General features: G+C 37.9%; 2 protein-coding genes across 5 annotated transcripts in view; one reads left to right on the plus strand and one right to left on the minus strand.

The window, feature by feature from the left end:
• B3GAT2 (beta-1,3-glucuronyltransferase 2) overlaps positions 1–14,571 on the plus strand; it is a 161,102-nt gene that overhangs the window by 68,332 nt on the left and 78,199 nt on the right. Inside the window, exons 3-4 of one of the 2 annotated variants that reach the window (XR_003521490.1) lie at positions 3,486–3,634; positions 3,720–3,885. Coding sequence is in view for 1 of the 2 variants with exons in the window: in XM_027602613.1 (XP_027458414.1) it covers positions 3,486–3,634; positions 3,720–3,806 (236 nt within the window). In the remaining variant the exon portion in view is untranslated. Of the gene's footprint in view, positions 1–3,485; positions 3,635–3,719; positions 4,125–14,571 lie in introns of those variants that run through there. The other variant, XM_027602613.1, reaches the window with a different exon arrangement.
• The window catches only part of SMAP1 (small ArfGAP 1), a 164,214-nt gene continuing 153,920 nt past the window's right edge, over positions 4,278–14,571 (minus strand). For all 3 annotated transcript variants that reach the window (XM_027602610.1, XM_027602609.1, XM_027602611.1), the window contains 4 exons: positions 13,600–13,727; positions 8,430–8,601; positions 7,335–7,648; positions 4,278–5,230 (listed from right to left, as the gene is read on the minus strand). In XM_027602610.1, the coding sequence (XP_027458411.1) occupies positions 5,096–5,230; positions 7,335–7,648; positions 8,430–8,601; positions 13,600–13,727 (749 nt within the window). In that variant the 3' untranslated portion in view covers positions 4,278–5,095. The remainder of the gene's footprint in view (positions 5,231–7,334; positions 7,649–8,429; positions 8,602–13,599; positions 13,728–14,571) is intronic.

Raw genomic sequence — 14,571 nt, forward strand, 5'->3', positions numbered from 1 at the left:
CCAAATATTTGGAGATTTTCCACGTATCTTCATATTATTGATTTCTATTTGAATTCCATTATGGTCAGATAAATACTTTGTACAATTTGAGTTCTCTTAAATTTATTGAGATTTAATTTATGGCCCAGACTATGGCCTATCTTGACAAGGTCCCATGTGTACTAGAAAAGATTGTGTATTCTGTATTGGTAGATGGAGTGCCCTATAAATGTCAGGTCAAATTGGTTAAGTCTTATATATCCTTATTGTTCAAATTTATAAATTTTCTCTTATTTTTTCAATTTTTTTTCTATCCCCTTTTCCACCTTTCATTCAGTTTCTGTGACTTGTGTGTGTGTTTCGGTGTTTTCCTTTTGGTAGTTTCTATTGTTATGTCCTCAAGTTTACTAGTCTTTTATTCCGCTATGTCTTATCAGCTGCTAATAACAGCCAGTATATTTTCCACAAGAGTGTGAGATCCCTTTGGGTCTTTATTCTATCTTCTGTTATCTCTCCTTAGCATGCTCTGTCTTTCCTCTACCTTTTTGAATATATGAGGTTTATTTATAATGTCTTAATGTCTTTGTTCTGTATTATTTCTGTTGCTTGATTTTTGTTTTCATTATGGGGTTGTATTTTCCAGCTTATTTGTATGTCTGGTACTCTTTGTAGCTCAGGCATTTTGAATTTTGTTGCTAGGTACTAGAAAATATGTATATATGTTTATATAAAGTATGTGTAACATGAGTTTATTACATACATCCTCATATATGTATGCACACATACATGGAATACAAACATACATAGGAGACAGTATCTCCACCCTATCTCTACTTCATTTGAAGAAGTCAGGAAGTCCTGTGTTCATAGTGGATAACCAGTTTTAATTTGCATTTTATTTTTTATACATCTGTAGGACAGAGAATCCTACTCCCATGATTTTTGTTAAGGCTCTTAGTATCTCAAAAACTGCCAACATCTTTAAAGTTAAATTAATTTCACTAGAAAAAAGTAAGGGTACATATAATACTTGAGGCATAAATTACTTGGAAATTAAGAAAACCCAAAATATCCATCTTGGGTTGGAAGCAGTGGTTTAAGGAGCTGAAAACTCCTTGTGCTGCTTTCAGAGGGAGCACTCGCTAACTCCTCCAGCTTCATAGCGGGTCAGACGATTCCCTGAAAGGCAACCCAGAGTTTGGGCCTAGTTAGTGTGCAATTCCTACATGCTGGCTGTGACCTGCTTCCTTTGAAGCGCTCATTGAGGCGGGGGTGCAGCAAAGAAAATGGAGGAGGTAGGAGATAGAAGAGCATCTGAATTGTCCGCCTCCCCTTTTTGTATTAGAGAACAGAAAACCACTTTTCTACTGTGGTGAGCCCCCCGCTAACATCTCTTTCCTGGGTGCTAGCCCGCCAGGTGCACCCTATCCTCCAGTGAGGCCAGGAAAGGGCCAGCCGTCAGCTTTGCTTGCAGAAGTGGTACACCATGCTATGTGAGTTTGCTCTGAAGAACTAGAGGGATATTCCTGAACCCAGGAAAGCAAGAAAATACACTTAACCTATATCTTTCAGTGGTCACCATGATGAATGTGTTAAAAAAACAAGGGAAAATGAGGGAAATCAAAGTGACTTCATAGCATTTTCAGACTGATTAATCTACATTTTTGGTTCTTTTTTTTTAAAAAAAAGGAATGGGGAAATAGTACCTTGAAGCCATGGGAAAAATATACCAGGATCTTCAGTGATTGAGAAGGGCAGGTCCTCAACTAGGTTCTCAACTATAGAAAAAGAAGCAAGACAACTTATGACACAAAAATCTGCGCTCACCTATTAGAAAAGTCACTTTTTATGTGAATTGAAACCTTTGGCTTTTTGCTGAAGAGGTCTGTGGCTGTTTTAGCTGAGGAAGGCTTCAGACTTGTTAGCCACGTGATGTGAGATGCAGGTGGCCTGATTCTGCCACCACTTTCACAGGCCCTTTTCCTGTCATCAACCCCATTTTCCAGCTGTAAATGGTGGCCAATGCCACCTGCCCTTCATAATATTTATAATGGTATTTGTATTTATATACTGTAGTACCTTATGAATACTGCTCTGCAGTTAGTGAGGTCTTTCCATCTGCTAATTTTACATCAGACACTGAGTTGAAAAGGTGTCACGCCTCTTGCAGATGAGGAAATGGGGAAGTTTCAGGATGAAGAAAGGTTAAGTGACTTGGCCAATGTCCCAAGTACAAGGATCCGGGCCAAGCGAAAGGCTTCTAATTCCAAATTCAGTGTTCCTTCTGCTAGAATGTGCTGCCTCCCTCCAGGACTGGCAGAAGATACTGGGGCCAGTCCTCAGGCTAAGGCTTTAATTATTCTGCCTCACTCAGCACGTGATGTACCACGTTGTGTTTGTAGGTGGCTTAGTGGGAGGTTTTCCTGTAAAAGGGACAGGGTCTAGATGTGGGACTGGCTCAGTCTGTGGAGAGGTGATGAGAATGCTGGTTGTGGTTTTCTCACAACTCCCCAATTACTGCCTGGTATCATTTGGTACTTACTTTGCTAACTACACTTTTGGAAAAAGAAGCATGAATCAATTCAGTTAATGTAGAAGAGGGCCAAATGTTGCTAAGAAATGCTCCTGGAGACTGGTCCTCACAGCTAATTCTGGGAGGGTGTCTGACTTGACAGTGTTGGCTTAGTCATTTCGAGCACAGGGCTTCAGACTTTCAAAACAACTACAAAGGTTGCAGCAGTTGCTTACTGAGATAGCTTGTAGAGTGTTTATTGGCTAAGCCTTTAACACAGAGTTTGTTAAACTACAGATTTAAATAGTAATCATTTTTTATGACCAAACCATTGAAAGAAATTGAGTCATTCGTTTCCTTTAAAAAATTAAACCTCAAAACCAAATTTATCAAATGGACTGATATCTCCTGCACTGATTTCCAAACCCCCCCACCTTTGTCAGGTTGAACCAAATTGAAAATTGAAACCAAATGATTATATATTTTTCATTTCCTAGCTAACTGGCTTCAATTCCTCAGTCTTCTAAACTCAAAATAAATCACAGCAGTGCTGGTTCAGTAAGAGCACACATAAAAACGTTAAAGAACAGGCGGGAGACCTGGGTGGGCGTGCTCATACCTGGAGGATAGTTAGGGTAAGTCTGTATCTCTTCAGCTACATTTAGTTAATTCCCAGAGTTTTGAATGTCGGGGTGTGATGACCTCTATGAAAGAGCTGATTAGCAACAGTCCGGACTTTGTATTGTACAGATGTTGTCCTCGCCCCCACCCTACGCATACACCTTTGTCATTACACTGAATGTACTACATTGTAATGATTGGTTTTCCTTTTGAGACTGTGACACAGGTAATGCTCCTAATTCAAGTTGGCAATCCAAGACCTGGCACATACTTGGCATTTAAAAAAATTTTTGCTGTGTCTGGAAATTTTACAGAAAAAAAGAGAAGTACACCATTATTTTAAAGTCTTTTTTTTTTTTAACTTTTCACAAAGGATTTGCTGTAAGTCTTCAAGTCATCTTGTCCAATCCAAAAGCCGTATTTAAGCGTCGTGGATCCCAGCCAGGGATGCAAGAATCTGATTTTCTAAAACAGATAACAACAGTTGAAGAACTGGAACCAAAAGCAAGTAACTGCACTAAGGTATTCCTTTCACTTGTGCTGCTTGACCTTGTTCAGTGTCAGCATTAAGAAGTGTGGCTACCCAAGAGATTTCCCTCCCCTCTAGGTTCTCGTATGGCACACTCGGACAGAGAAGGTTAATCTAGCCAACGAGCCAAAGTACCGCCTGGACACGGTGAAAATTGAGGTATAAACGGAAGCAGCAGCTGGTGCAGTTTGCCTGGCTAGTGGACACGAAGAGGAGTGCGGAGGTCAGGCTCCAGAACATTCAGGTATCGTTCGCTTGACTTCGGTACGACAGCCTATGTCGTCACCTAACGGACATCTGTTTCAACAGAGCTTGTCCATCCGTTAACACAGCTGATGGAATGGTATCAAATGTGTGTTTTTGTCTTCCTTTGTTCTGCATGTCTTCCCTACAACTAAACTGGAAGTTCTTTGTACACAGCTAGTGACACTGGAGGGTACGATTGTGAGTATCTTACGTACTTTTTTTTTTCCCATTTGGCCTTAAAATTGGTAGAACTGAGCAGGTTTTAGAAACAACAGGCATTTTGCCAACTAAATGTTCCCAATTCCTCACTTTGCAATGTAAAGTTTAAGTTTTGTAAGGTTGGTGGCAGTATACATTGTAGGAAATAAAACCCACAAAAATAAAAAGGTCTATGGATTCATCTGTTTAATATAGGGATATAACATTTTGTCAATACTAGGCACCATAAAATGTAAACACAATTACTGTCATAAACCTGGATATACCTTCAAGGATTGAAAGTGGCTTGTTTAGTTACCCTGTTTGCATACAGTGCAGAGAAAGATCTTCATGTTATTAGCACTATGTACATAAGAAGAGATCCAAATTACAGGAGAGGCAGATAAAATTTGAGTTCTTTAAACATTCGTTAAACTAAGTTTTGTAGTAACATCCAGGTTTATCTTCCTTTCACTAACCACGCTCCCTGTTAAGCACATCATAACAACAGCACAGTGAAGTGAATGATGAAATAAAAGAATTTTGATACACTAGAAAACAGTGCTCAGTGATACATTTACATTCTATTTATATGATTAAACATTTGATCATACAGTACCTTCCTAAGGATTACTGGCTAATTTGGGGGTGGGGTTTATACTGTTAGAGGTATTACTAACATGATAACTACTTCCCTTATATGCAGACATTAGAGCTATAATTTTATTGAGAGTAAAACTGATTATGCAAGTTGACTGAGCAGCTTCTCAAATAATGTGGTTTATGAAATCATGGGAAATGACCAAAGCTGCCCTTGACATAAAATGGTTTCTCAACCTGCTTTTCACATCAAATTTAATCAGTACAGACCAACACGGTCAGATAATTCTTAATATGAACAAATGGGGAAAAAGAAAAAATATATATGTACATGAATAAACAGGGGAACTAGATGCGTTTTAGCAAGGAATGTCAGGTGGTAGTTCTGGATGAAACTTGCATTGCAGTTTTCATTTCCACAGCTGTGTGCTGAGAGTCTGACCCGATGAGCTTCCAGACCATCCTGCTGTTGTGTTGGGGGGCTGGCCAAAACCCACTGTTGGGTTTGTACTGCTGATACTCATGCCAGCCATTTGCTGATTCATCTGTGAAACATAAAAAGCTTACTTTAAAAGGCTTACTTCACTTTTAATTCTTGTTTCTTTAGCCACAGACATTTTTAAGTTACCCTGTTGTATTAGAAGCTGCCTTTACTGGAGGTTTAGTCAGATAATGAAGTTTAATAGCAATTATAAGTCCTTTTCCTCAATGTGAAAATTAGTCAAAGCACAGGAGTAAAAGACTACCAAACAATTACTTCCCTAGAGAAAGCTACTTTGTTTCCTTCTTGTTCTTTATCTCCTTCCACATTTTTTAACACTGTCCATAAAGTGATCTCAATTATAGTCTATTTATTCCTTTTCAAAACTCCATTTTTTGTCCCCCAAAGATTAACCACAACTGAAAAAAAAAGTACCAAAGCAATCTTTGAATTTGTATCCAAGTCCACTATTCTTTCAACTCTACCAGCATGTTGTTCTTTAACTATAAGGATTGAGGAAATTTTGTGGATGACAGCTATTCTTCTGTCTTTATTAAAATCTTAAATGGTTCTATATATACTTTCTAAATATTAAAAAAGGTCATAAAGCATATCTTTTGCTCAGTTAACCACTAAATGTCTAAAATTAATTTTCATTATATAAGGTATAAGATTACATGTATTTTTATTCCAGACTGGAATCATATATGTATAGAAGCATCCTAACCCTTTCCCTGTGGTACTCTCTTACTTCTAAGATTGATGATAAGTAAAGGAAAGGCAAGATTTATCACAAAGCACAGATTGGATTCAAAACCTATGCTCAGGGTTGGAATGTATTCTTAATAAAGTTCATTTGTTATTTTGCAAAGACACTTATGTTTACCACACTGCTGATGAGGCGTAAGTGTCCAGTTCGTCATCCCTACTAAAGGATGCTATAACCACCTTTCAGTGAGAGGCTGCTGGAAAACAGCAGCGCCCCTCAGCATGCTTGGAAGTAAGGGCCAACCGTAACTCCTTACGGATTCATCTAGCACCTTAACCTGAGCTGGGCGTGCTTCAGCACTTTGTCTCACAAAAGCTGTTACTGACATTTGGTACTTGAGGTTCCCAGAGGATAGAGATCAAGAGTAAGATGCTTAACCAACTGAGGCACCCACCCCCCCGAATAATTCCTTTAAATAATGACAAGAGGGGTGCCTGCCTGGCTCGGTCAGTAGAGCACGTGACTCTTGATCTCAGGGTTTTGAGAGTTTGAACCCCACACTGGGTGTGGAGATAACTTTAAAATAAAAGTGACAATAAAAGCATTCATGGGATATACAGTGTTTTGGTAATGTTAATTATCACTATAGACTATTCTCTGAATGCTCTCAAGGTAAAACAGCTGACCAGAACAGAAACCAAGATCCCCCAAATGCTAGAGAAACATCAAATAAGAACTGTAAAGGGAAGAGTTGCTGGAGCATGAAACGAAGTCTAAGGTCAGAATGGAGCATAATATAGAAATTGATTTGAGAAAAGTTATACTAAAATGTCAGCTTTTGGCTTTAAACTAACGTAAGTAGAAATGGGATTTTGTAATATAAGGGGATGTCTGAGACAAATATGGACTTGTCCCTAAGTAAATTAAACAAGAATATTTCTTATAAAGCCAAGGGCAATAGTCACATGACATAGAGAATAGCCTAGATCCCTCACAAAATAGTGCTTTGAGAAGAGGAGGCTGGATATTTTTCTAATTTGTCAAAGTTAACACATAAAACCCCAAAATCATTAGTGACGGTAGGCTGGTCTAAGCGGACTATAAAAACACCCCAAAAGGGAGTTGGGTTAAAAGCTTGGTGCTAATTTCATGGGGTGATGGGGGGGAAGAAGACAGGAAGTCTCTCAAGATGCCCAAGATAATTTCTAGCTATTACAAACAGGATGTTCGCCAGTGTTATAACCTGAAGTGAAAAAATGCTTAACATTTCTTTATAGTCAGTGACTGCTCATTTGTCTATGTGATTGTAACTTCATAATACCTATAAATAGTTCTCACCTCATACAACATGGCCCTACTCAAATCTTTCTGCCAGGTTGTTAGATTTAAATAAAACCATTTAGAAAATAAATCCAGTTTCTTTGATTTTGGAGAAGTTGGAGAGCAAATGACCTCTTACCTGTGAGAGGTTCCACTGGGGCTGTTGAGCTTGCGGCAGGCCAAACTTACTCTGGGGTGCACCCATCTGTCCCACCATTCCTCCTTGGGGGCCAACCACGTTTGGAGGAAGTGGCATCACGCTAGTTTGTGCATTTCCCATAAACCCATTGGGCATGGGCATGCCCACCATCATGCTCGCACTCTGTCCCATCACATTTCCGAGAAGGCCAGGAGCTGCAGGTGTAGGCACAGGCACACCCATCGATGGAAAACCTTGAAATGCAGTCGGTGCTTGTGAGGTAAATGGTATATTTGTGGGTCCCATAAACACACCTGCATTTTAAGAACCATGAAAAGAAAATGAGAAAACAGGGCTATTGTGTGCAGCTGCACTCATCTCTCTAATCACAGAAAAAGGATCACCATCTTTCTCAACTACCCACAGCAAAAATTTTAATTCCAGTCTGCTCCTACTGCTCAAACTTACACCATAACCCTCAGAGCTGCTTACTTCCAGAATGCAGTTATAAACCTGAGCACATTTAATTAGGACACATAAATCTTATGCAATAGCTATAGAAAATACCCAAACTATGTAGCATGAGATTACATGCTGACGAGCACCACTAGGCTCCCACCATCAAACGCACAGTGAGAGCTGTCTGCCTTTAATAGAAGCAGGTGAGATGTCCTATAACTTTAGCTCCCTATTTAGAGGAAATGGGCCCAACAGATTATGTAAACAACAAATCTTACTGTGCAGTATCTCATAATTATTAAAAACTCAAAGTTTTGGAATTCGTGTGGTAACAGTGCTTATTGTTTACTTACAGAAAACTACACAAACTTGTAAACTTCATGCAAATCAAAATCTTCAAAAACAATCCATGTCCTGTAACCTTGTGAAACAATATTAAGTGATATGTGAACAGCTTGTTAATTCTAAGCGAATAAAGTTTTGTGAATCCTGTATATGCTTTTTAATTCTAATGCTTCAATTTTGTATTTGCACAAATTGCAACAAAAGTACCGATTCCGTAGAAAAATAATACAAAGGGTATACTTCTAGTAATGTCACAACAAGCTGCTGACAGCGGATATTAAAATGAATTACCAGGAGTACTCTGCTGCTGAATGGTTCCTGTACCATACAAAGATAAGATGGAGTCTTTGGAGAGTTGTTTCTTTGCCACCTCTTCTGACTTTGTTGCTTGCTCGGTGAACAGATCCAGATCTCCAGATATTACTGTAGACAGAGTGGTAGCTGCAGGTATAGAGGGTGTCCCCTGAGACAAATACCAAAGCAAGCTGTCAAATTCTCCATACCAGAACACAGTTCATCTGTTAAAATCTAAATGAAATTAGAAATTAACTGTAGAAGGTAATGTGGTGACATTACAGAGGATCATTCACAAGCCCACATAAAACAGCATCTAGGAGGAAGGTACAATGTTTCCTATTTTGAATCTGTTGCTGGAAGAGAGGCAGATTGAAGCTCTTTCATAATAAATTGCGTTTACCTGCTCAACTAACAACTGAGTTTTTGCCCATCACATCCTGACCCACATCCTGACCACAGTGGCTTCAGCAACAGGATATAATGGCCGTGTGAGGACCACCATTCCTGGAAGATGCTGAGGCATTCCCTTTGGCAACTACTACTCCAAGGTTCTGGTAATCCCTTGAAATAAAGAACATTGCTACAATGACAGCATACTCCAAGAGGGTCCTGCAAAGGCTGATCTTGTCTTCTTTGAAAAAAAGAAAAGGCTTTTTCAAAAGCTGCATCAAGATATTTTTATAAATCTAACCTAGATCAGTTTTAACCACATTAGGATGTTTCTAGTCCATCCAGAAATGAAGCACAGCAAAGTTCAACCACCTATACTCTCAACCATATCTTCAATCCCACTTTTGGACAAGGGGCAGAGGAACACAAATACAAAGAAACATGTAGATACAAAACAAAAATTTTCACTTAATCTGTATCTGCACACAGATTAAAGTGAGGTTATTACAGCTGTGATTGTATAATGATCTCTACAGTCACTAAATATTCAATCACATTTGTTTACATGAAATTGTTTTAGATATGAAGAGTTTCAAAGAATTCTAAGAACAGTAAAAACTGAGTAAGAGTCTTTTCAAACTATAGAATAAGGTGAGAGTAGTAGGTACAAGTTAAAGATCATGCATATGATTTGTCTTAATTTTTTAAAAATTTAGACATTTTAATAGGTTGGCTAAAAAACCTAGCAATAAATTACCATCCAAGCATTGTATTCACAAATTCAAGCAGATCAATATGTTGAATCTATTGTGACAAATTAAGCAAGAATTTTGAGATAAGCCACTTAATTTTGCAAAAGATCTAAAATGTGTAAGAAATTGGACATAATGGAATACCAAATATAACAATATGCTTGAATAAAGTATTATCTGAACTACGAATGATGCAACAAAAGCTCACAGAAGCTAAGAGCAAGAGCTCTGGAGCCAGCCTGCCAGGACCAGAATTCTGGTCCCACTGCTTACTAAAGAAAACAATGTACCCTTAGACTGTCACCTAATCTCCACTGTCTCTCTTCTCTATACTTGGGGATAATAAGATTTCCTACCTTACACAGTTGCTTGATGACCACAAGAAGTGTTCTGTGGCAGGGTTAAGCACACAGTGTTTACTGTTAATGTTGTCAGGTAATGAAGCAACCATCTCACTAATCTTTCCATCATGTTTAGTTTCTTTTGAATCGAAGAACCTGCTTAAAATCCAAAATGGCTGGGAAACCTATTACAGTAGCTCCCCCGTTTCCACCCCTCCCAAGATACAGTCCAAGTGCCCTGTGGACGCCTGGAACCACAGAGTACCAAGACCTATATATACCCTCTATATACTATGCTCTTTCCCTACACATCCATACCTCTTGAGAGTTCAATTTAGAAACTAGGCACAGTAAGAGATTAACAGTAACTATAAAATAGAACAATTATAACAATATACTGTAATAAAAGTTATGTGAATATGGTCTCTCTCTCAAAATACACTGTACTCACCCTTCTTGTGATGATGTGAGATGATAAAATGCCTACATGATGAGATGAAGTGAGGGGAATGACAAGTGAGGCACTGTGACAAGTGTTAAGCTACTGCTACTGATCACCTGGTGATACCTCAGAAGAAAGATCATCTGCTTCTGAACTGTGGGCAAGTGAAACCGCGGAAAATGAAACCACAGTCTCATCCTAGAGCAGCCTAATATTCACATGCTCTAAACATGTATATTTCTTCTGATGAGGGTAGATTAGAGTATCTACCTCAACATGGTCATAATCTAAAAAGAGCCAAACCAAATAGCATGATGAGTAAGCACTCATACGTCTATTATTATTTTTTGGTGCTCCATTTGATAGCAGTACAACTCCAGGATAAAAGAAGAATGTCTGCCTATCAATTTACACTTTGGGACACTACAGAATCCCTAACCAGAGGTTCTCTGGCGTCGGGATCCTAGGTCTGATCCAAGGAGAGGGCACAGCACTCGTGCAGGTCTAGATACTGTTGGTATATGTATATTATAGACAGAAGGAAAGGGATGGCTCCTACAAGTCACCTTTGGGGACTCTGGAATGATTCCCTCTGAACCCCCAATACACATGTGCATTCTGGTTAGCTGAGTATATCTAACCTTCTTCACAAGACTACACAGCCAAACAGGTAAATCTCACTTTCACATGAGTGGGAAATCTTTTTTTTTTTTTAACACTTTATTTATTCATTAGACAGAGAGAGAGAGAGAGAGAGAGAGAGCACAAGTGGGGGAGGGACAGAGGGAGAGGCACATGCAGTCATGGGGCTGATCCAGGACCCCGAGATCATGAACTGAGCCCAAGTCAAGACACTTAACCGGCTGAGCCACCCAGGCGTTCCTGAGTGGGAAGTCTTTTTAAAAAACATTAATTATGAACGAAACGAGCACTGAAAGAATAGTAGGAGCTCAGAGTGATTCCTATTTCTGTCCAATTTTACATAATAGAAACCCACCAAAATTAGTAATTTCATAGCAGGAGTGTATGTATAAAATGTGTACTTTAACCTGCCTTTCCCCCTCCCCATTTTGAAAGACATTATTTTGAAAACGTATCTGGGTTTTTAACCTTTACATGTAGTTCAGATGAAAGATAATTCTGTTCCCCAAGTATTTTACAGGGCTCAATACAACTGGCACAGTTTTGGTCAAAAACAATGCTCTAAAAAAAGAATTAGATGTGATTTAAAAAAAAATTAGTCCTGTTACTCTTAGTTATTAATGCAGAATGCACAAAGCACGCAGGTCAGACCAACCCCTCATAAAAGCAGGAGCTATACCCCATATTGCTTGTCAGGTGCTACTTAAGAGTTTAAATGAAGTCTGCATTGTTCTACTTGCTTTGATACTGAACAGAACACATGAAGTAGTACACTGAAGCCTCAGATGTGGGGTCTAATTCTCTAAGCAGTTCCAAAGCAACTCTCATAGTCCAGTGGAATCGAAGGAAGTCTAGCAGATAAAACAGCCTCACTAGAATGCTAGACCAAAAGAAACTGCTTTTCATGCTCAGATTGTCAAATATTCTAAATGCTTCTTTCTGAAGCCACAACATTAGCATTAGACAATTTTTATTACCACATGAATACCCCTGCGTGCACAAATTCACAAGGTGCTTAATGTTAACTGAAACAACAATAGTAACAAACAGTTCCTCTTTTTATGTGTTGGGGGAGGGGAGAAGGAGCCAAGTCATAAAATAAAGCTATCTTTTCTGAAAATAAAAAATACTGCAGACAATTTTGATAAAGATAATTTAAACTAGTACCTCAAATTTATTTGCTCAATTCTATTGGTAATTATACAATGACTATCATAACAAAAAATATGTGTAATAAAATAAGCAATTAATCTTCTTAGTAAGACATAGATTCTTATTAAAACTTTCTACCCAAACAATATACATTTGGCTCTGTTTTTCTAGAGAAAAGGGAAATATTTTACCTCAAAAATTATGCTGTACTGAAACAAACTATTGTTCATTTATAAAGTATAAACTTAAAATAGAATCTTAAAGCTGTATGCTTAAGAGTAACCTATATCCCTAAAAAAGTTCATTTATTCACCTTAAAGAAAGCTAAATACTTCATGGGATCACTTGTATGTGGGATCAAAAAAAAAAAAAAGCTGAATTCATAGAAAGCAGAATGGTGGTTACCAGGACTCAGGAGTGAGGAAATACAGGGAGGTTGACACAAACTCAGTTATAAAATGAATTAAGGTCTGAGGGCCTACAGTGTGACGATAGTTGATTATACTGTATTATGTAACCGAAATTTGTGAAGAGGGAGCTAAAGTGTTCTCATCAAAAAAAAAAAGGACATGAGGTGATGGATGTGTTAATTAACTTGATGGTGGGAATCAAATATACACTTTAAGTATTTACCATTTTACTTGTCAGTTATACCTCAATAAAGCTGAAAAAATATTTAAAGGTATTAAACAATTTACAATTTTAAAAAAGGAATGAAGGCAAAAAAAAATTCCACGTAAGTAAGAACACAATTCAAAATTTCTTTGCCATCAATATGTAAAAAAATTCTGCTCATATTGTTCTAAATAATTTTTTAAAAATCATTTTAAAAAGTAAAAATAGTGTGTCCATTATACTTCAATTTTAAAAAAAGGTTTTAGGGCTAACTTAAAACAACTAATCTTCATAAAAAATATGAGTACTGAATTTGCTAGAATTTCTTATTCTCGGTTTTCCTGCAGCCAGAACTAAATCTTCAGAATGGCTCAATACAGCATAAAAAAAGAACTACTGGCTTGTAATCAATATTTAAACACCCATGGTTTTAAAACCTCTGAAGTGACCTTGTTAATCTCAGGCAAGTTTGAGACAGTCTGAGTTTTCCCACTGGTTCACTCTAAACGGCACTGTTTGCCTAAAGCAAGAGTCAGCAAACTTTAAACAGTGAATATTTAGGCTTTGTGGGTCAAACAGTGTCTGTTGTAACTATTCAACTTGTAGTGTGAAAGCAGCCACAGAGAATATATAAACAAATGGAATGCCTGTTTCAATAAAACTTTATTTGCAAAAATGAGCTGCAGGCTTATTTGCCAACCCCTGGCCTAAAGAATAAAGCTTTCAAATCAAGAGACTGCTCAGAGACAGTGCTTTCAAAATTGAAATTTTGAGACTTTTCAAAAAGGAAATAAGCCGTGATCATGTAAAACCATATTCTTATTACATACCTGAGCTGGGGGTATGACAGTTGCAGGTAAGGGATTAGAAATCATTGGTCCAAATATGTCTAGATCATCATTCAGGGACGGCACTGTGGTTGTGTTCCCATTGGTCACTGGTGCCTCAGCAGGGCCATCTGAAAAGAATATAGATTCTCATCCTAAAGTAGATTCTCTTAAATTACTTGAAACATGGCATCATTTAAAAAATTAATATATGGTTTAAAAAAAAAAAAAACAGTTCAAAAGTTGATAACAAAATATATGTCCCCGTTCTACCCCAGGCTCTCTCCTCTTTCCCAAAGAAACTATTTCCAGTTTTATTCTCCCAAAAATATTCTTTACTCACCGGTTTCTAGGTATAATATATCCAAATCCCATTTTAACAATAGTGGTATTACACTATTCACGTTATTCTGCATCCTGATGCTTCCTTATGTGCCAGGCACTGTTCTGAGTGTACAGACATTAACTCATTTAATCCCCATGATGTTATGAGATACTACTTTGGAGATAACTGGCTAAACTGGCATTTGATACCATGTTCTTACAAATAATGTCTCCATAAATGTGCACATGCTGCATGTGTGTATTATGGACATCACTTCGTATCATGTTTACCGACATTGGAAATAAATTTTGAGGATTTAAAATGTCTGAAATGTTGAATTCTCAAGTTACAATAAGGGAAAAAACTGCATAGAAAGAAAGAAAACAAACATACACTACATAGACTGATTCTACAGGAAATATGCATAAAACTTTGAAATAAACCCTTTTTTACTCGAGCATGGCCACCTTCCACAATAGCCGTACCAAGCCACTGAACTGTACCAGGGAAGGAAGTCTGACAGTGACAACATCCTGTATCAGCTTCCTACTTATTCTCCCACTCAAAAAATTTTATATCTCCTTTTTACGTTAGTGCAGGTTATTAAATGTAAGGGGTGGGACTTGGAGTGGGCTGGAGTAGAGAGAGTT

This window comes from Zalophus californianus, chromosome 7 (genome assembly GCF_009762305.2).
Source record: "Zalophus californianus isolate mZalCal1 chromosome 7, mZalCal1.pri.v2, whole genome shotgun sequence".
In the NCBI taxonomy this organism is placed as follows: Eukaryota; Metazoa; Chordata; class Mammalia; order Carnivora; family Otariidae; genus Zalophus; species Zalophus californianus.